This window comes from Equus caballus, chromosome 14 (genome assembly GCF_041296265.1).
Source record: "Equus caballus isolate H_3958 breed thoroughbred chromosome 14, TB-T2T, whole genome shotgun sequence".
NCBI lineage: Eukaryota > Metazoa > Chordata > Mammalia > Perissodactyla > Equidae > Equus > Equus caballus.
The window spans coordinates 72,513,880-72,537,035 of NC_091697.1; the positions used below are offsets into that span (position 1 = coordinate 72,513,880).

The following is a 23,156-nucleotide window of genomic DNA, read 5'->3' on the forward strand; positions in this document are numbered from 1 at the left end:
AATCAATCCTAGGTTGATTAAAAACAAATGCCAATGGTGAAACTACAAGATTTCAAAAATATTACGCCGGAAAATATCTGTATAACCTTGTAACAGTGTTGGGCTTTTAAATAAAACACAAAATAAGGGTAATCATAATGAAAAAGACCGACAAATTCGATCACATCAAAAGCAAGCTCTTCTAATGCTCAAAAGACACCAGAAAAAGAAAATAAGAGAGCTACAAACACAGAGAATATATCTGTAATACATAAAAACTGGCAAAGGAGTAGAATCCAGTATATATAAAGAACATTTACATGCCAGTAAAAAAAATATAAACATTCCAATATAAAAATGAAGACTTAGATAGAAAGTTATCAAAAAAAGGAAACCAGAATGGTGACTTAATAATGAAAGATGTTCAAGTTCATACAGGACAAAAAGAAAAATACGAAAAAGAGGGATAAAAAAAAACCCTGCTAGTTAAAACTGCAATGACAACCTAAAGTTCCCATGCTATCAGTGAAGATATATAAATAATGTGTAATAATACCAAGTATTGGTAAAAATGTGAAGCAACAAAGCACTCAGACACTACTAAAAGGACTGCATATTGGTACAACCACTTCTGAAAACCGATCAGCATTACCTAGGAAAGCTGAACATGCACATACTCTAGGACAATGCTATTCAACTCCTACTTATACCCTAGAGAAATTCAAAAAAATGTTTACAAGAATGCTTATAGCAGTATTGTTTGTAATAGCAAAAAACCTACAATGTAAATGTCCATCAACACTAGAATGTATAAACCAACTATGGGTTTATTCATGCATGGAATATTACACAGCAATGAAAATGGATGACTGTAACTAGATATAATGCCAATAATTATCTTGGATATGTTGAATTTTTTTAAACATCAAGTCACAGAAGAATATAAACCCTATGATTCTATTTTTTTAAAGTTCAAAAACATGCAAAGCTGAACAATAAACTATTTAAGGAGAAATGTGGTAAAACAAAAATAAGAGAATGATTTTAAAAATTTAAGATGGTGGTTATCTCTGGGCAGAAAGGAAACAGGATGGAATACAACATAGGTGCAGAAAGACTTCAAAGGTATTGGTAATTTTTCTTAAAAAGGAGTGGTGAACACAGTAGTTAGGGTATTATTTCCTATAGCTTAAAATATTTAATATACAAATATACTTTTCTATCTATTGAATATTTTCAAAAAATACTGAAAAGAGGGAGGAAAGGAGGGGGTAAAAGCACTGAACAAGACAGCTGCCCTCTTCTTTCCTTATGTTTGCTTGATCAGCTCCACCACCTCCTTCTTCATCTAGAGCTAACTGGTGTCCCATGGAAGATCTTACCTAATCTAGTGGTTTCAACTATGTTATTATCTCCCTAATTAATTTTCCTATAGCCTATGTTCCAAACAGACATCTCCAATTGTATTTCATAAAGGTGTATTAAAACTTACATGTTGAAGACTAAAGACTAAAAACATCACATTTTTTCCAAAACCTATTTTTCTTACTATATTTCTAATCTCAGTTAATGGCATCACCATTCGCCCAGTCTCTTAAGCCAAAAATCTTGATGATTCCTTTTCTTTCAGTCCCATGTTCATTCAGTCACCAAGTTCTGTTAATTCTAGTTAGAAATAATGGTAAAGCTGGATTCAAAGACATTATCTCAACTTAGATTCTTATTCTCACCCAGAATACTATAAGAACCACCCACATATTTACTCTGCCACCTGTCTGTCTACTCCAGACCATCTCACACATCAACAGAATTACTTCCTAAAAAACACTATTTGTTATTTCCTTTCTTAAAGGCCTCCAGTTTCCATGTGACCTAAAACCCAAACTCCCCACCATGCTATAAAAAGCCCTCCAAACTCAAATCTAGACCTACCTCTGAAGTTTCATCATCTCTTTCTTCTCCCCTATACAACCTACAGCAACCACACTGAACTGCTCCCTTCCTATTTTCCCACTTCCTCATCTCATTCTCCAGCAATACACTTTTACACTCAGCTCAAATATGATTACTTCTGTGAAGCCTTTTTTGACTTTCCAAGGGAAAAATCAGTTCCTTTGCTTCAGTGCTTCCTTGCTACTGTTTCTATTCCTATTATACACTTTTAACCATATGCTCAAATTTCCTTTGTAGATATCTGTAGAACTTACAGACTCCAAGCTCCTCCAGATTTTCTTTGAATCTGAAATGCTCAATAGAGTAGCTGGCACTGAGTAGCCAATAGAGGTGGACTGAATAAATGAATCTGTAATCTAGAAGACAGGATCCACATCCATTTATATTATCAAATATCTGGGTTACATTACACACACACAAAAAAAGGCAATAAAGTAAAGGCGGTATGGTGTAGTAGTTAAAGGTATGAACTCTGTTCTAATTAAAATGGGAGATTAAATACACACCTACTTTGGTTGCCTTCTCAAACCCCAGCTAAAACAATACTAAAAGGATTTTTTTCTTTTTTTTTTTAAGGCATAAACCCACAATGATGAGAACGGAAAAGGAGGATAAGGGCAACAAAATTTGGAAAGTGGTTGAATGAGTGGTAAAGCATTCAGTAAACCTCAGAAAATTTAATCCTAAATTGGTGACAAGGAAACCGAAGAACTAACCCAATTTGTAGCACAAAATAGCCAAAGACTCAGGAATTTCTACTTTTAGGTACCTCTGGAAGTGAAGATGAAGAGGGGAGTGTAAAATAAGGACTGTTTAAGAAGTAAAAGGACCACTAAGTTCCCTCCACCACCCACAAGAAAAGTCTGTAAATTTATTTCTAGGAGTAGATAAAACTGAGGGTCTTTGGAGAGCAAGGGGTGCTATGGGAGGCAGAATAACGGCTCACAAAAGATGACAACATCCTAATCTCTGGAACCAATGAATATGTCCCCTTACACAGCAAAAAGGACTTTGAAGCTGTGATTAAACCAATGACCTTGACATGGGAGATTACCCCAGATTGTCTGAATGGGCCTAATCTAATCACACGGTTCCTTCAAAGTAAAGAACTTTTCCTGGGCTGTGGTCAGAGGGAGATGACTAGAAAAGAGTCGGGGAAATGCTATTCAGCCGGCTATGAAGACGGAAGAAGGGGGCCATGAGCCAAGGAATGTGGGTGGCCTCTAGGAGCTGGAAAAGGCAAGGAAATGGATTCTCTCCTAGAGCCTCCAGAAAGTGATGCAGCTCTGTCAATACCTTGATTTTAGCCCAGTAAAAGCCATGTCAGACTTCTAACTCACAGAACTGTATGAGAAGTTTGTGTTGTTTTAAGCCACTTAATTTGTGGTCATTTGTTAGAGCAGCTATAAAAACCGAATACAGGCACCATACTGAAAATGGGGCGTGGGGGGTAGGTTAAGAAAATGTACACATACCTGATGTTGAAATCTCTAACCCTTTTCCTCAATCAGTTCCCATAGTTCCTACAGCCAGGGCTTCTTCACCAGCCAGGCTGGAATCTGGAACAAACTTCTCCAGGAATTCTACCTAGATCTAAAGATAATGACATTGGAGGTTCCAACTATGGCAGAAACTGCTATCTGTTCTCCAAAATCTAGTTCCTTTATTTCCCAGACACACAATTGAAGAACATTTTTCATTCTACCTTGAATTTAGGTGGAGCCACACAACTCAGTTCTGGCCCAAGGGACATGGTTGGTAGGTGCAGTGGTATGTCAGAGCTGGCACAATTGAGGGTCAAGTGTTTGTATCTCTTGCCAATTCTGCATTTAGTGACATCATGTTGGTAGCCTGAAACTGGCCATTATGGGAGTACTTACACCATGGAGCAAACACTACAAATTAGAGCTTTTTCCTCCCAGGTGAGCCAGTTATCATCCAGGCCTCACTCATAAAAATTTCTGCACAATCTCTCATGTTAGATGTGGAAGTTCCTTTGATCCCTTCTCAAGAACGACAGACAAATGCCCACACAGAAGGTTACAGGTGATCACAAATACCAATACTAGACTTCATGTGAGAAATAAACTTTTACTATGTTAAGCTGCTAAGATTTAGGGGATTGTTGTTACAACAACTGTAACTTTTACACTAGTTAAACTGCCTAGCCTGATCATCTCAAGTAAAGCTCACACAGACAATCTCTAATCATGAATTCAGAGCTTGCAATTTGGTTTTAGTATTCTACCCTCAGACAGAAGCAGTCACCCAAGATCACTAGACATCTGCAGATAGCTCTAACATAACAGGTAAAGACAAAACAGGGGATGACAGCAACTCAAAGGAAATAAACCAAATAGGGAGAAGAAAATTTAAAAATATATATCATTAATATCAGAGAGGTAAGAAAGATAATCCAACTATGAAATAAGAAGAGCATACTATAAAACAATAACATTCATAAGTTTTAAAAGGAGCTCACGGAAATTAAAAATATAAGGAGAAATTTTAAATTTAGGGGAAAGACTGGGAAAATACAGTTGTAAAACGCATCCAGAAAATAGAGCCAAAGGGCAAACACATAAAAAATGGAAGAGAAAGGATAAGAAAAGTAAAAGAATGGTCCAGAGGAACACTGAATAGAAGGAGATTCAAAAACAGAACAGAGTAAACTGAGAAATTTTTCAAGCAGAGAGGACAAGAACTTCCAGAATAAAAGGGCCCATCAAGTAAGTACTCAGCACAATTAATGAAAACAGACTTAGAGCACGGGTCTGTGAAACTTCAGAAACTGCAGAAAAACAGTCTACATACTTTCTAGACAGTAAAAACAGACCATACACAAAAAATAAGAATCAGAATTGCCTCAGGCTTTGTGATAGTAAACACTAGAAACTAAAAGGTATGGCTCAATGCCATCGAAATTCTGAGGAAAAGTTATTTCTATCATAAAATTCTATAGGCAATGTGAAGTTCTAAGACTCTTTTCAAACATGCAAGATCTCAAAAAAATCTACCTCCCAGGACCTTTCTCAAGAAGTTACTGGAAGATGTACTACACCATGATAAGATGATAAACCAAGAAATCAAGTAATAGGAGACCCAACACAGGGACAGCAAAAGGAAGCCCTAAGATAACGTAGATCTAGTACGATGGCCATACAACAGGTCCAGATTGGCCCTAGTCAAAAGATTCCAGAAGAGATTTCTTCAGGAACATGAAACTGATAGAAGATGCATATGATTGAGACAACTAGCAACATGATTGAGACCTGAATTAGTGATAATTAAATAACACACAAGTTCAAAGGAAAAGGCAGTTGTATCTCCACAGAAAATAAAATGTCAGGAAAGAAAAAACTAAGCAGTTTACAACATGGTTTAGCTGAGGATACTGTTCACACAGTAAATTAATGTAAACACCAAAAACACTGATCTCACAAAAATTATGAAATAACTAAGGGATTGAGAAGGATACAGATGTTGGGCGGGAGGGGGAAAAAAAGAGCTAAATAATCATTTTCAATAGCAGAAGTCAATAGATCAGGCCTACAAGTGAAAAATCAGGCAGCAAAACAAGCATATTATTTAGAGATGTGTACATAAATACTGAGTAATCAGCTGAAAGTACTTAAATGTGGGGAGGAGGAAAGAGAGCATGGTATTTTTCACAATAAACCTTAAAGAACTACCAGATTATTTAACCTACACATACGTATAACTTTGATAAACAAACTAAAAACAAACTAGGAGGAAGAGTATGGAATCTGCAACCAAACTATATGGGTTTATTTCTGGATATGCTCTTTACCAGCGGTGTGACTTTCAGCAAGTTAGTTAACCTCTCTGTACCTGAGTTATGCTCATTTGTAGCATGAAGAAAATAACAACATATACCTCATGGAGTTGTTGTGAGGATTGAGTTAACATACACAAAGATCTTAAAAACAAAACCTGGCACATAATAAGCACGGATTAACACTGACTTATTTTAAAATATCTGCCTCTGAGCCTTGTCATCATCTGTAAAATAAGCTCTAGAACTCTAATGATAGAGTAAAGATCTTAAAAGTTTTCTTTTAAGGAAAGCTATCTTTTTGGATTATATTATTGTTTATAAACAAATAACAAGTTAAATATGTTAAACCTTAACTATGTTTCACTAACAGTGAAAAGAATTTCTCATGTGAACGTCACATCTGCCGCTTGGAATCGTTTTTCTTAAAATGCCAGCAATACTCAACTATGAAAATCAATATTGGAAAGAATGCTTTAAAATTTTAATTAAACATCCAAAGTCTAAGTTAAGATTAAACAAATCACGTTTCTGCTGACATAAGACAATTTGCCCTTCTTTAATAATCAATTTAACTTAACAGCTTTCATAAACAAGCCTGGAAATTGCTTCAGATTTCCTAACACTATAGTTTCATAACAGAAGTCGAGATACATTTCAGTTGGTCACAACTCCTAGATTACATGAGTCTAAAGACAAGTAGAGTTACATAAAGGCAACAGCTTTTATTTTAAATAATTCTTAATGCATTAATGAAAACTAAATTTTAAATTCAGTAACCCACTAATAACCTTTCTCTTTTCCCATGTTCCTTTCCCATCCTTATGCATATGGCATAAAAGGCAATTTTAAAACGAAAACTTCCTTCTAATCAAATCATAAATATGTCATTATCCTCATCCCTCCCTCCCACATACCCTCAGTGGAGAATTTTTTTCTTTAAACGCATTCATTCACTCCACTAGATGTTAGAATAGAGAATTACCAAGATGAAAGAGAAACAGATCCTTTTCTTAAAGAGCTTAAAACAAAAAGTAAAACGAATATAGCTATTTAAAATTTCTAGTTAGTGTTCTAAATCTGGCTTTTTTTAACATTACAAAAAAGAAATAGATGTCTTTATAATAAAAGTTGGAGGGCAATTGCTGACATAAGAACAGTACAAATAACATACTATAAGAAGTCAAGGGGAACTTGATTTTCCACCACAAGACTATCATCTTCAAAGAAAAGTGACGGGTGTCTAGGAAGGGCCTTGAAGAATAGGTAAAATTCAGAAATGTAGAGAATAGGGAATGTGAAGTTGTATGATATCTGAGGCAGAAGGAAGAATGTGGGCAAAAGCATGGAATCAGGAAAGCAAGGAGCATGTATGAGGAATAATAATTAGTTCATATTGCATTAAAAGGAAGAGAAGTTTGAAGACTAAGCCTCAAGCACTCCAACATTTAGGAATCAGGAAAAAGAGAAGGCTCCAGTATAGAAAACCCAGTGAGTGAGTTTGTTTTCCCAGGCCACTCCAAAGTAGGAAGTCTCGCTGGAGACCTGGCGTGTTGAGTAGGCCTCACTTTAGTCTGAATGCATAGAGAACATGCAGTCAGGATGGGGTTACCCTTAAATGGCAAACAAAGAGAGAAGAGGGCACCTACAACAGAAACTGTATTAGCACTTGCTGAGATTATTTCATTAAATTTCTAAGAGAAGAACCCTCTGGTATTTTCCCTCACAATGTATAAAAAAGTATTAAAAATGTTTAGCACACGGCCAGCCCAGTGGCATAGTGGTTGAGTTCACATGCTGTGCTTTGGCGGCCTGGAGTTTGCAGGTTCAGATCCTGGGCGCAGACCTAGTACTGCTCATCAAGCCATGCTGTGGCGGCAGCCCACATAAAAGAGAGGAAGACTGGCACAGATGTTAGCTCAGCAACAACCTTCCTTAAGCAAAAACAGGAAGATTAGCCACAGATGTCAGCTCAGGGCCAACCCTCCTCACATATACACACACAAAAAATGCTTAGCACAATAAAGAAAGCACTCAATAAATGGCAGCCTAGTACCAACACTCTAAAACTATCATCTACCATATGAAGATGTTTCCCACTCTATTATTTTATTTAAATACCAAACAACTGAGAAGATGATATACCGAATTTGAAATATTTAAAGAGAGTCTGAAACATGATGGCAGATGAACGGTCTGAGAACTCAAAAACAATGCAAAATTTAGGGGAGAAGTAAGAGTAAGGTACCAAGACAATTCAATAGGGAAAGAATAGTCTTTTCAACAAATCAACAAATGGTGCTGGGAAACTGGATAGCCACATGCAAAAAATGAAGCTGGATCCCTACTTCACACCATACATAAAGCTAACTCAATGCATCATAGACCTAAATGTAAGAACTAAAACTACAAAACTCTTGAAAGGAAATGTAAGTATTAATCTTTATGACCTTGGATTAGACAAAGCTTTCTTAGATATGACACCAAAAGCACAAGCAAAAAAAAAATAGATAAACTGGACAATATCAAAACTAAAAACCTTTGTGCTGTAAATGATATCAGCAGGAAAGTAAAACAACCACAATAGGAGGAACATTTGCAAATAATATATCTGATAAGGAACTTGCATCTAGACTATATAAAGAACTCTTACAACTCAATAACAAAAAGGCAAATAACTCAAAAGTGGCAAAGGATTTGAAAAGCCTTTTTTTAAAGAAGATATGCAAATAGCGAATAATCACATGGAAAGATGCTCAACATCATTTGTCATTAGCAAAAGACAAATCAAAGTCACAATGAGATACTACTTGACATCCACCAGGATGATTAGAATCAAAAGGTCAGACAATAAAATGAGTTAATGAGGATATGAAGAAATTAGAACCCTCATAGATTGCTGATGTGAATGTAAAATAGGACAGACAATTTGGAAAACAGTCTAGCAGTGCTTCAAACAAACACAGAGTTACCATTTGACCTAGCAATGCCACTCCTAGATACATACCCAAGAGATATGAAAATATATACCCACACAAAAATTTGTACATGAATGTTCATAGCAGCATTATTCATAGTAGCCAAAAAGTGGAAACCCAAACATCCATCAACTGATAAAGGGATAAAGAAAATGTGGTATATCTATACAATGGAATATTAGTTAGCCATAAAAAGGAATGCAGTACTGATACACAGTACAACATGGGTGAATCCTGAAAGCATCAGGCTAAGTGAAAGAAGCCAGTCACAAAAGACTACATATTTTATTATTTTATTTACATGAAATGTCTAAAATAGGCAAATCTATAGACATAGAAAATAGATTAGTGGTTGCCAGGGGCAGGGAGAAGTGGGGATGGGGGAGTGACTGTTAATGGGTACTAGGTTTCATTTGATTTGATGAATATGTTCCAAATTTAAATTATAGTGATGATTGCACAAAAATGAATACAATAAAAACCAAGGAATTATGCATTTTCAAGAGATGAATCTTATAGTATGTGAATTACACCTTCATAAAGATTTTTTTTTTTAAGGTTACGTAATTTAAAGGGGAAAAAAAAAAAGCTGGGGCAAGTTTTACAGCTATCTTTCTCCTAAAAAGTCTTCTTACGAAACTCTTCTCTGGAAGAATCTTGGAGGACTTTATATTTTGTAATAAGAAGGAAGTTCATTCCACAACAAAGCCTAGGGGGCCCACCCGGTGGCGCAGCGGTTAAGTTCGCACGTTCCGCTTCTCAGCGGCCCAGGGTCCACAGCTTCGGATCCCAGGTGCGGACATGGCACTGCTTGTCAAGCCATGCTGTGGTGGGCGTCCCACGTATAAAGTAGAGGAAGACAGGCACGGATGTTAGTTCAGGGCTAGTCTTCCTCAGCAAATAGATTAGGACTGACAGTAGTTAGCTCAGGGCTACTCTTCCTCAAAAAAGAAAAAAAACCCAAAACAAAGCCTACAATGAGACAATTCATTCTGAGGAAATACAAAGAGTATCTGAGAACAATCTCTGGAATGTTCTACAGCTCCTTAGCTACATAATGTTCCAACCAAGGGTAGAAAGTAGCAAGTAGTAGTAATAATAAAAGTAATTGTTATTATTAATTTAAGTAACAATTACTGAGTCTTTATTATGTATCAGATTTTACAAGTATGTTTCTTACTAAATCTTCATCAAAAAAACCTTACTCAAAATAAAAGCCCACAGTATAAGACTGGTTAAATAAATTATGGTACAGTATATAATAAACTATTATGTAGTCATTCAAAAACTACTTTCTGGATATGATGCCAAAAGCACAGGAGACAAAAAAAATAGCTAAATTGGACTTTACCAAAATTTAAAACATTTGTGCATCAAAGTATGCTGTCCTTTGAAAAAGGATATCATTCTTTGGACAAAAAAGCAACCCAGGGATGGGGAGAAAATATTTGCAAATCATATATCTGATAAAGAACTGATATCCAGAACATATAAAGAACTCCTACAACTCAACAACAAAAAAATAAACCACCAGGTTAACAAGTGGGCAAAGGACTTGAAAAGACATTTCTCCACAGAAGATATCCAAATGATCAGTAAGCACATGAAAAGACGCTTGACATCACTAGACACTAGGGAAATGTAAAACAAAACCACAATGAGATACCACTTCACATCCATTAGGATGGCTATTATGAAAAAACAGAAAATAAGTGTCAGCAAGGATGTGGAGAAATTAGAACACTTCTGCTTTGCTGGTAGGAACGTAAAATGGTGCAGCTGCTGTAGAAAATGGTATAGCAAGCTGTGAAAAAAAATTTACGCATAGAATTACCATACGATCCAGCAATTCCACTTCTCGGTATGTACCCAAAAGAAGTGAAAGCAGGTGCTCAAACAGATATTTGTATACCCATGGTCCCATGTACACCTAATGACTCATGTTCACAGCAGCATCACCCTCAATAGCCAAAAAGTGGAAGCAACCCAAGGGTCCACTAACAGATGAATGGATAAACAATACGTGGTACCCACACACATATAATGGAATATTATTCAGCCTTAAAAAGGAAGGAAATTTTAACACATGCTACAACATGGGTGAACCTTTAAGACAAAGAGGCTTTCTTTGATGATTTTATCTAATATGGCCTCTCCCTTATCACTCTTCATCCCCTTACACTGTTTCATTCTTCAAACACTAATCAGAATTTTACATAATTTGTTTATGTCTATTTCCCATCACTAGAATGTAAACTCATAAGGCAAGGTACTCATCACAATATTACCAGACGTTAGAACATGGCTATACAAACAACAAATAAATATTGCTGAAGGAATACAGGCAGGAAGAGAGAGAAAGACGACCGCAATGGACAAGTCAGGTAGTATCCAAAAAGGTCACCCCTCTTCTCAAAGGACTAAGTCTAGAAGTGCCTTCTCCTGGAGTTTTAAGAAGCTAACACCTGTTAGCTGGAATGTCGGCCTTTCTTTCTCCTCTACTGCAATATCCTTCTGAGAGTTGCCTGATCCTTCAGTAAAAACTTTGTTTATCTACAGTGCAGTTCAAAGGACTGGGCAGGGGAAGGCTAACAGGGCAGAATGGGCAAGGAAAGAACATGTGTAATTTATCCCAATGTGAGAGTTTTATATAACAAGAGGCTGGAAGGGGACTGGCTCCTCTAGGTGGTCTACAACTCAGAATCACCTTGGCTTACCAGCAACAGTGAAGAAATCCATAACCCACAAAGTACAAAGACGACTTGAAATGCTAAAAACAAGAATGAATTCTTTGACTTTCCAACAAAAATGAGCAAAGACTTCCCTTCGGGATCAGAAAAGGGAAGGGCCCTGATACACTCAGGTTACATATATGAGTTCAATTTTGTAAAAGAGAAAGATGTACACCGAGAAAAAATATATGCAAATTATTAAAGTGCTATTAATATACATGATTGTATTTTTAAACATTTTAACAATGTTAAGAGCCAGACATAAACATATTTGGTTATCTTAAAGCCACATATGTTCAATAAACCCGCCAACAGCTTCAACGCATTCATTTTGTTTTATTAATGTCTAAAAGGTATATATTTTTCACTGGGACATTCTGGAAGGAAAAATGAAGGCTGGAGGAAATACACTAAATGTTAACAGTTATCTGTGGATGGTGAAATCAAAGATGACCTTAGTAATCTTAATACTAAATATTTTCCACGTAATCACAAAAAAGAAACATTTAAAAAGTAAAACAATCAATAATTTAACAATCAATAACTTTACTAAGAAAACATAATATAGCCACCCTATACAAGTCCTTCCTCTGTTTTGAAAGGCAGAGGAATGACCTATAACCTTTCCCCCAAAACCAAAAATCACTGTAATACAGAACATTTTATTTCCTCCTTTACAATTTAATTTTCAACAAGTTTTATCTTAACTTTTTAAAAGCAAGTCTTCAAACATACTATCTACAAAAATTGTGACATTAGAATTTGAATTTTTGAATGATCCTTTGATAAAAGGAATACTTTGAACTAAGATCTTTTGTGGCACATGTTCAGAACCACACATTATCAAAAACCATTCCTGATATTAACAACTTCAGAAGCAATCTAAAATTACAGAAAAGAAAAAATAATATCTATTCAAAAGAAATAATGTGAGCTAATAAAGAGGGAATAGTGGACACTTGTTTACACACCCAATACCTACCCCTCTCTTGCACCTTTCTAAAATAAGACCAATTTTATCATGCTTCCACTCTCATCCTCAGCTCCAAGGGTGGATCTTGATTAGCATAAGCTGTTACTGGTCTTGGGTAGAACTAACCAGACTGAAGTAAAAGACATATTCCAGGACTTCAGGAACAGATCACTCTCTCCTTGTGGACTGAACTGATTACCAGTGATTTCAAGGAGGAAATCAGCTCTTGTATATCAACTGTGTGAAAAGCAAGGCAGAGAAAGAGAAGGAAACTAGGTCTATGACGAGTCATTCGTTTGGTGAATCAAATAATTTTGGAATCTGTCTACTACTCGGCACTTCCTATTACGTATCCTAACCTAGTTCTTTTTAAGTAAATTTGTGTCAGGCTACATTATACCTAATTTATGTAGCCAAAAGCATCCTAACTAACATAGAAGGAAATCAAATCATTTGAAATTATCCTCTTAACAAAACAGCTCAAACAGTACATGTTAATGTGTGTTAACACCTTAATACTTAGAACTGTTTTGACAATTACATCTTGATCATAAAAATAAGTTTATCCCATCTGCCACACTGTCTTAACAATCACTAAAAAAAGATCAGTAAACATGGATGCATCTTTCTTAAGGATTTTTTTAAAAGAATAAAAATGTTATACATACTTATACTTTATATTTTCATGTAAACAAACTCGAAAAAAAGGAAAGAACAATCCTAGAGTTCCTTCTAGGGCTTGCATTTGGTTGACAAACAACTTAGATGCAGTTTATAAGAAAATTGAAGCAACTCATGTTTCTAACAGTTTGAAAACTTTCCTGTTTGCACTGTGGGTGTGTGCACGTATACACACACAATCTTTTTTGTCTGTGGAAAGAACTAAGACAATTCATATAAAAGAAAAACATTTTTATCCTTTATTAAGATATGCCATGGTTCATTACTAATATAGGAATCCAAGGGGTTTTCTTGTTTGACTGCTATGTAAAAATATATCTAGTTTATGAAATATGTCTCATTAGACATTTATAGTGATACACAAATACTGCCAGGCAAATATTAAAAGACTAAAGTTTATTGTTGCCAATTTGCTGTGGCTAAGTATCAATTAAAGAAACAATTAAACCAAGGAAAACATGTGAACTTCTGCAGTCATAGTTCAAGGATATATAGAAGGCAAAAACAAAAGGGGACACATTCTGAGCCTACTCTTTAATTCTTAATGTTTGATTCTGGCAGAATGAACAAAAACTTCAGTTTAGCAAAAACAGGTGTATGATTTCCTATGCCTCACACACAACAGCAGCTTGGAGGTACAATCAAATCTAAAAATCTATTATAGCAGGAATGGAAATCTGCACTATTAAAGGGTAAAGATGAACATATAAATTGTTGTATCATGAGGAAGGATAAATGAGGCATGGAAATCCAATGCAGTAAAGGAAATGAGTTGACAAATGGTTAGACGGTTTTCAAACTGCTCAGTGTTTAAACCATTACTGTTAGACTCAAACCTCAGCATCCTGTCAGGGCACCAACTGTTAACCCGGCCACACTCGTAGATATTGCTTAATAAGTTAATTTCAAAGCTGTCAATCTTATCAGATATATACTTCTTTTAACTTAAAACAGAAACAGTTGAAGTCCCAGCTATGCCACCATTACTTTTGTCCTAAAGGCATGGATTCTTAAAACCTCTAGTTAATGAAAGACTAAATTTTAAGAACTGGAAGGTATATTAGGAAGTCACTTCTAATCCAAACTTCATCTCAAGCTAGGAGACTCTAATGAGTGCATTTAGCAAAGATTTACTGAGAGCTTTCTATATTCAAGATCCAATGTCGATTGCTGGGGGTGACACAAATATATCTAAAACCCAATATCTTCCCTCAAGGGATCTATAGGACACCCCAAGGAATTACAGGCAGTGAAAAGAATACTGTATCATAATAAAGATAAAAATAAAATCCTAAGAACCAAGAGGAGTTTTTCAGCAAGATAAAAGGTCTTAGAGAATGCTTAAGTGATGTTTGAGTCAAGCCTGGAACAGGCGGTTGAATCTGGACATTTGGCAAAGGAAGGGAAGGACATTCCAGGCAGTGAGAATAGTATAAGCTCTGATACCCTATACAAACAGACCTCATTTCCAACTACTCTCCCTTACACAGTCTGCTCTTGCCATGCAAGTCTTCTTGGTGTCCTTCAAACAGGGCAGGTTCTTCAAACAGGCATTGCCTCCTCAGGGCCTTTGCATATGCTGCTCCCTCAGCCTGGAATGATCTTTCCCCAGATATTTGCAAGGCTGGCTTTCTTAATTCCTTCAAGTCCTTGCTCAAATGTCACCTTCACAGTGAGAACTTACCTGGCAATCCTATTTTAAATTGTCACCCTCACACTCTCCATCATCCTTCCCTTTTTATTTTCTCCACAGCACTTGTTACTGTCGGGCATGGTATATTCTACTTATTAGCTTTGTCTATCCCCCTGCCAAAAGAAGAGAGGTTACCTGTTTGTTCACCTCTGGATTTAAAGCACTGTCTGTATGTGGTAGCCATGAAATCAATATTTGTTGACAAACTGACTCAGAATAAATGAATGAAAAAGATTTCTGCCCTCAAACAGATTATGATCTAGCGGAGGAAGCAACACATAAATAAATAAATAATCCTAAATTATTCCTGAATGAGAAAATACACAGTGAGCAAAACCAAATTTATGAAAGACTAACACACAGAAATAGCTCCTGGCATCCCCACTTCTACATGTCCAGTGACCACAAGATTCTTCATTTTACACCTCCTAGCTTCCGGCACCCAGTAACACTTGTTACTTCTGCAATGGCCAAAAATGACACCAGAAATGCCACTGCTTCCAAAACTGCCTCTTCCCACATTAACCTTCAGCGCTACCTACTGAGTAAAAGTAAAATATATTTTTGTTCCCATTGTTGGACAGGAGAAAGATGTATTCCTGGATCTCCAAATTAAATACATTTTTCTGTAGATAGTTAAATTTCACACTACAGGACTGATTACACTGATATTACGGATTAGCCAAGAAACCTATTATTTTTAATACTGCTTAATTATTAAGTGTAGATATGGAAAAACACATTTTTCAATTGTTTCACTATTGGAGCATACCATTTCTACACTGCAAATGAATGGCAGAGGCAAAATCGTTGAGAGAAAGATCCTTCAATATAGGCTAGTTCTGTATTTTAGGTAAACGGGTAACAATGTAAAGTTAAAGGCATTTTTTTCACTCAGAAGGATCAACTAGAATTTTATCTTCGATTAAAAAAGATATAAAATTCATAAACAGAGCATTTGTATTTGAATTATACTATACTAAAACCAAACAAGAATAGTAGAAAATACTCTTTATCGCCAGCAAAAGCAAAACTACTTTTTTGAAAAGGAAATGAGGAATAAGTTCAAGATTTCTCACTTCAACTAACACCTCCGACTGCATTATCATTTTAGCCAAAGGAACATTTTCACATATAATTTTAAATGGCAGGAGTGATTTCCATCTGGGAATTATCTGCATAAAAGTGTTAGCCTTGGCACAATTTCAACATTTCATTGAAAGGTCATTTCTGGTTCTAAGCAAAATGCCCCAAACTATGCAAAAGGTTCATCTCTACCTTAATCCTACCATTGAGAGTCCAATTTTACGTGTTTTACCCAGAGGTGAATTTTGCCCTCAGATAAGCACATATGTCTATAACCCTCTTTCAATCATTAATAAATTATCTTTACTACCTTAAAACCTCCTGCCTTTTCCTCAATATTTACGCTTCTAAAAGGGTTTTACAAATATCACTATTCCTCATAAGTAGAAGAAAACTAAAAATTTGGGTAAATCCCCTGACGTAGAAAAATGCCAAACCAGCAGGTGAAACGGTAACTTCCAGGTATAGAATTACAGTTCTAATTGGTCAACTACAAACGTCACCGGTTATGGCAGTTGTAAATTATTTACAGCCACTAGGGGAAAAGCCCGAGGAAAACGTCAGGTCTTCACTTATCTTTTTCTTAAATAAGGAGACACCTGAAAGTCACACTGGACAGTCGACCACGTATCGCAACAGACACTACAGAGCGTGCCGTCATCAAGACGCAGGGAGCCGAAGTTCCTGCGCGATGAGAGGATTACAGTGAAAACAGTAGCCCATCGGTCCCCGGAGGAGAGACACAAGTCCACCAGGAGAGGCTGGGAGTCCGGGCGGTGGGGCTGCGCCCCCGCGAGCGGCGCGCAGTCCTCCGCGGCCGCCAGAAGCCGCGAGCGGCAGGAAGGCCAGGGCGCCGGGGGCTCGCGGGCGCAGGTGGGCTGCGGCTGCCCGACCGGCAGGGGCCCCCACGGCGAAGTCTCCAGGGCCTCGCCCGCGCAGCCGGGAAACCACCCAGCCCAAGACGGGCGGAGGAGGCGCCCAGGCAGAGCCACGTCGGAGGATGGGAGCGCTGCGGAAGGTGGGCACCTTGCTCACACCCACCCAAAGGCTGACAGCCCCGGGGCGCGAGGCGGCCGGGGCGCGGGAAGGGCCGCGGCGCGCCCGAGGGGTCCGCCTTGAGGGCGCTGCCTGCCGCCAACGATTCCCCTCGCCCGGATCGGCGGCGGCGGGATACTCACGTAGGGCTGGTAGAACTTGGAGAGCCGCGGCTTCCCGTGGTTGTTGAAGATGAGGATGGCCTTGATCATGGCTGAGCCGGGCCGACCGGGTGGGCGCTGGCGGCCAGGGCGGGGGCAGGCGAGCGAGCCTCGCCTCGGGATCTCGCCAGCGATCCTTCCCCACCCGCCCCCTCTCGCACGCGCGCGCGCGCCCCCGAGTTGCGGGGCGGGGCCTGGGAGGGGCGGGGCCCGGACGGGGCCGACGCGGAGGGAAGCGGAAACATCTCGGCTTGCCGGAGGGGCGCCTGCGCACTCGGTGGCGTGCAGCAGCGATGCCCACAGACGCCTTGCGGAGGCTTGTTGCTGGGGGAAAACGGTAGTTGCGGCATTAACCGTCAGGGGTCTGCAACAGGTTCGACAAAAGAGGACCAGCCTGCAAGCCCGACTTTCACGGTTGGGTTGAGTCTCCCTACTCCGGCGCTTCCTTAGCGACGCTCCCTGACGCAAGGCCCGCCCACTGCACGCTTGTGCGCCGCCCACCACCTCCGCCCTCGTTTTCCACCGAGCAAGATGGCTGAGGAGCCGGAGTCCGCGCTGCAGCTTTCTCCCTCGACTGCGGCTGATGGCGAAGGACCTACGGAGGTTTCCCCAGAAACGGCCACTCCGGAGCCCCCCTCTTCCGCTGCAGTCTCGCCGGGAACAGAGGAGCCTGCCGGCGACACCAAAAAAAAAAGTAATTTTGAGAGCAGTTTCGTTCTGGGCAGAGGTGGGAGGTTTAGATTGCGTCCGTCTAGGCATAGAGGGCAATGAAGAAGCAAAGTTTAGAGCAGGGCCGGTCCCAGACGTGGTTTCTGAGCAGTCAGGAGAGAGGAAGTGTACTTTTCCACCTTTGACTTGAGTGCCTCTCCAGAAGGCCATCTCTGGACGCACCTTCGCGGTGTCGTGCCTGGTACTTGACTGTCACCGCAGTTAACACCCTGTACTCCGATCTTCCTTTGGGTTGGCCAGACTGCGAGCTGTTTGAAGGTGGGAGCTGAGTGGGATCTCGGTGGCTCCAGCTACTTAACGCGGGACCTAATTATTTGAATGATTTAAGGTGATAGAGATGTCGGTGGCAAGTCTGAATTAGAATCCACCCCTTCTGACCAGTTCGCTGTTTTTTATGCTAATTGCATGTGAATTCACTCCTTGAACCAAAAAACTGGAGTTTTACCCAGTACGAAGAACGCTAAGGGAAAACTAAAGGCATAGGCGTCATCCTTTTTGTTTCTTTGTTTTGGTGAGGAAGATTGGCCCTGAGCTAACAACGGTGCCAGTCTTCCTCTATTTTGTATATGGGACACTGTCACAGCGTGGCTTGATGAGCGGTGTGTAGGGCCCCGCTGGGATCGGAACTGGAACCCCGGCCTGCGCAGCCGACCCTGCGAATGTAACCATTACACGACCGGACTGGCCCCCTTCGCTGCCTTTTTTTTTTTTAAACACCATTTTGGAACCTTTGTAAGTGAATCATTTCCTTGCGTGAACCAGCTGTCCCCACGCTCTTTATTGAGAATTAGTTCGCCATTGTAAAATACAGAAATTCCTAAGTGGGGCACTCTATGTAGGGTTGCCTGAGAAGAGCAGCAAATCAGCATCTACAATTCGAAGAGGTTGACCCTTGGCCTCAGGTTTTCTCAATCCAGAGTCTTAAAGCGTAGGGACGGCGTGTTTTCCAGTCAGTGATCTCACGGCCTGTCATCCAACATCAGTTTCTGCTGCTGTGGAGGATAATTGTCTCTCCTAGCGCTGTCCCGCTTTAAGCAGACTGCCTCTACATTTGGGGGAAATCTGTGTTGTTGCTTCCACATGATGCACTAGTAGAGGAACAGAAACCTATGATTATTTCTGTAGATAACCGTTAGAATCTTTCTTCAAAAGAATCCCATGAGTTTTACAGATTCTTGTTCCCTTTTTTTCTTCCAATTTACTATAAGTAGGAACAGGGTTTGTTTCAGGTTTGTTTTAAGCTCTAATAGTCTTAGGAAAAAGCTGACTACTTGACCTAAAGACAGCTGTGTAAAACAGAGGCCCAGAGCCCAGATAGGGTCTGAGGTTATGCGGCGTGTTTTCTTTGGTCTGCACAGTATATATCTTTAAATCATCATTTAAAATCAGATTTTCATTTTCTGGCTCCTGTGAGTATTTGAGTTTGCCTCTGATTTAAAACTTAGTTTCCAGCTATTGAATTTCTACTTTGACATTGTTCTTTTTTGAGGACCTCTTCTGAAGAAAGAAGCTTAAATATTTCATATGCTCCATCTTTCATTTAATACAGAGGAAGAAAGATCATTGAAGCAGACTGAGGTTGTTGGTCCTGACAGTACATTAGGATCACCTGGGAGAGCTTTTGAACATATCCATGCCAAGGCCCTACTTCCAGAAGATTCTGATTTAATTGATGTGGACACCTGTAAATGTTCGCCGAGTTGAGTCTAAAGTGTAGCTAGGGTTGAGAACTACAAGCACATCACCTTTAAAATTAAAGAAAAAAAAACAAATACAGTTATAATTACAATAAATGCTTTTCCTTCTCTAGCTTCTTGTCCTCCTGCTCTTCTTCAATAGTACAACTCAATATTTTCTGCTTCACTTTCTTGAAATGCCCAATTACAATTGATTTATTGCTAGCCCCAAAGGATTGAAGGAGCAGGGAAGGGGAGGTATAGAAGGTGAATTAACCAAAATCCCCTCAGTTGTCTCCCAGTTCATCTCTATTCCCTACATGAATGAAGCTAGAATTATTAAGAGGAGGAAGGAAAATAGACTTTAGCAGCAAGATAACCTGTGTGCATCACCTGTTCTAGGTGCCTTCATTCCAGGGGTAAACTTGAATACATTGATTGGGACCCAATTTTTAATACCAAAGAATGGTACAAGAAGGATGTAATAGAATAGAGTTAACTTTAGAGGGCAGCAGAACACCATTTTGCTTTCAGTGTTGCTTTTGATGGTAGATGTCTTTTTTTTTTTAAGCAAAGTAACTTCAGGAGACAGATTCACAGTCATTACGTTTGCATCTTTGTATGTTGGATTATCAAAACCTTTGATTTCTCCAAACCTTTTTGGCCCCTAGTTATGTATTTTCTTTTTAATAATTTTTATTGTCTTCTTTTATTGAAAAGTTTATTGTAGAAAACTTGGTGGTGACAAAAAACACAAGTAAAACTAAATAATAATAGCCTATAATGTCACTACTGAGAAGTAGCATTTGGGTGCATAGGCCACGTTTATGTGACTATGTGCTTGTGATGGTTTTAATGAAATTGAGATCATATTATACATGCTGTTTTATATTTAATACATTTTGATAACTTTTTCATACTGTAAATATGCTTTTATGTGTTTCTTTAACGGCAGCTTAATCTTAAGAGTCAATGAGTATGAGTTATGAGCTGATACTCTTCTAAATGCTTTACGTGTACTAACTCATTTAATCTTCATAACAACTCTAGGAGATATGCGCTATTATCTTCCTTTTACAAATGGAGAAACTGTGGTAGAGAGTTTAAAGAGTTTATTCAGATATATATACCTAACAAGTGGCAGAGAGGATTTTGAACCCAGGGAGTTTAGAGAGTGTGCTCTTTAAAGACTACACTATATAAATTCTATCATAGAGTATAATATCCTTTATTTAGCCAATCTCCTCTAAATATCTTTGTTGGATATTTAGGTTTACCATTTTTTTTTCTATAAATGTTTCAACGAAGGTGAAATCCTTGTAAGTGAATCTTATCACATCTCATATTTTCTTAGACTGGATTCCTGGAAGTATTATTGAGTCAAATATATCTTTAAGTATTTGGTAATGTATTACTGTATTGCTCTCCAGAAAGGGTACACCATTTTGTATTCCCAATAGTAGTATCATCTACACTATTATTCTAAGATTTACTAGTTTGGTAGATGAAAAAGGTCATGACATTGTTATATATTTTTTCCTATCTTAATAGACCATTTATATTTCTTCTCTTTGGAATTTGCTGTTATGTTAAAATGCATTTTAAAGATTCATTTCATGGGGAGACTTTGTGGGACTGTAGGATCAAGGAAAAAAACCTACAAAAACGTGATGAAAAAGAATCTTACCGAACATTTTTACATCTTGGGTATACCTCCAGCATCTTAAATACATAAACTGTATGTAGATTAAAGGTTTAAGTTTTCTAAAGTCGTCTTCTACAACATTCTCTTTAGATGTTTTAGTATAATGGTCAATATTTTTTTCTTTTACAGTTGACATCCTGCTAAAGGCTGTGGGAGACACCCCTATAATGAAAACAAAGAAGTGGGCTGTAGAGCGAACCCGAACCATCCAAGGACTCATTGACTTCATCAAAAAGTTCCTAAAACTTGTGGCCTCAGAACAGTTGGTATGAAACCAATGGTGATCATTTCCCGACAGGAATTCATAATAGTTCCTAGGCAGCAGTGAATAACTGTTGTATATAGAAATGCATATAGAGCCACATATGCTACTTTAGTGATATGCTTGTATTTTATATATTAGTGGAATTTGTGTACTTTATTGAAGGATTCTCTGGGGAACCCTGAAATGAAATGAATTTTAGATTTTCTTTTACAATGTGAACTGAATTTTTTTTTACTTACTGTATTAGTTGTTTTCCTCAAAAAGTCACTGAATGCCCATGCAGAAAGATCTATCATAGCACATTAGTATGAAAGTTTTGGAGTTTTTAAACTTGTTTTGATGTCAGTGTTGCTTCCTTCCTGTTCCTCTTGAGGTAAGCAATGTATCTTTGCCATAGGTTGTGGAAGAACTAAGGGATATACTTGTTTCATATTATACTACATGTTAAGTACTTCTTGGTGGCAGTTGTAAGGATTAATATTTTAAATGCCACTGGTTTTTAACTTGATATTTGACTACAGAAATTTGAGTGTCTACATGTGTTTGGCATTTTGTCATGTTATGTTAATGTGTTAGACACCATTATCTGCAGATCACAGTCTTGGTCAGTACTCACACAGATAGCGTATGAGTGGATATGTGGTTGAGAAATTGCTAAGTGTTTTTTAAATACGAGTTGAGAATTTGTATAAGCGTTGGGGAGGGATATAGTTGCTTGTAAACACAGGAGTGAGAATAGGTAAGATGAACGAACTGATTATTTATAAAAGTGGGATGTTTTGGAGTTTATTTCTCTTTGTCAATGAGGAGAAAGAAACTACTCTGCTCTAAGAGTTTAGCTACAAGTGGTTCTCACAAAAGGGACATAGGCACAAAAGTAAGGGCAAGATAGATTAATCACTAGAAGTTATTTGAGGCAAGAATAGCATAAAGCCAGGCATTCCTCCAAAGGAAGTTGTGGGAAAAGCATTGGGAATATTTGAGTTTCACAGGTGAACATCTCTCATTGTGATCAGAGTGAAAAAAATCAGCCTGTTTTATGAGTGCCATATAGAACTTAATTCACTGTCAGAGATGGTCAAGATTATAGTGTCATCCACATGCATGTGGTAGCTAAAACCTCAGGAGCAGAGGACCTTGCCTAGAGTTCGAGTCTAAATAGAAAAGTTAGGGGAATGAGGACATACACTTTAGAGAAATGAGTAGACGCTATGTCTCTACTAAGGGTGCAGCATGAAGAATTGGAGAGGTGGGAAACCAGAAGACTACCAAATAATTCAAGCATCACTTTTAGAAATTTATAGATAGAAGAAAAGACAAAATGATGCTATGTTCTGTGTTAGTGTTAGAGTCTTGACATTTTGTATTGCCTATATCCAGCAATCTGAAAGGATTTGATTGATATCAATATGTATTAGGTTGTACCATGTAAAATAGCCATCAATCTACCATTTTAAATTAAAAATTTTATGTGGTTCGATCTTAACCCTTTGTAGTGAATCTGGTGATGCTTTCCCATTTAAGCAATAGGAAACATAAACAAGTAGAATCATTTTTGTCACTTTCCTAGATTAAATTAAAACTCACATCTTCTGGCTTTTATCTAGCTGTACCCACATTATTTTAGCAAAATGGATGTTAAAGAAAAAATGTTGAGGATTCTGGGAAGATAGCAGTGATATAAGGCATAGTCAAATCTCCAAATTCCCACAAA

At 38.1% G+C, this 23,156-nt stretch overlaps 1 protein-coding gene across 5 annotated transcripts in view; it reads right to left on the minus strand.

Moving 5' to 3' along the window:
* Window positions 1-21,339, minus strand: part of AP3S1 (adaptor related protein complex 3 subunit sigma 1) — a 63,195-nt gene extending 41,856 nt beyond the window's left edge. For 4 of the 5 annotated variants that reach the window (XR_011425143.1, XR_011425144.1, XM_070233225.1 and 1 more), the window contains exon 1: window positions 17,050-18,412. Coding sequence is in view for 3 of the 5 variants with exons in the window: in XM_070233225.1 (XP_070089326.1) it covers window positions 17,050-17,946 (897 nt within the window). In the remaining 2 variants the exon portion in view is untranslated. Of the gene's footprint in view, window positions 1-17,049; window positions 19,542-21,159 lie in introns of those variants that run through there. The other variant, XM_070233226.1, reaches the window with a different exon arrangement.
* Window positions 21,340-23,156: the final 1,817 nt, after the last annotated feature.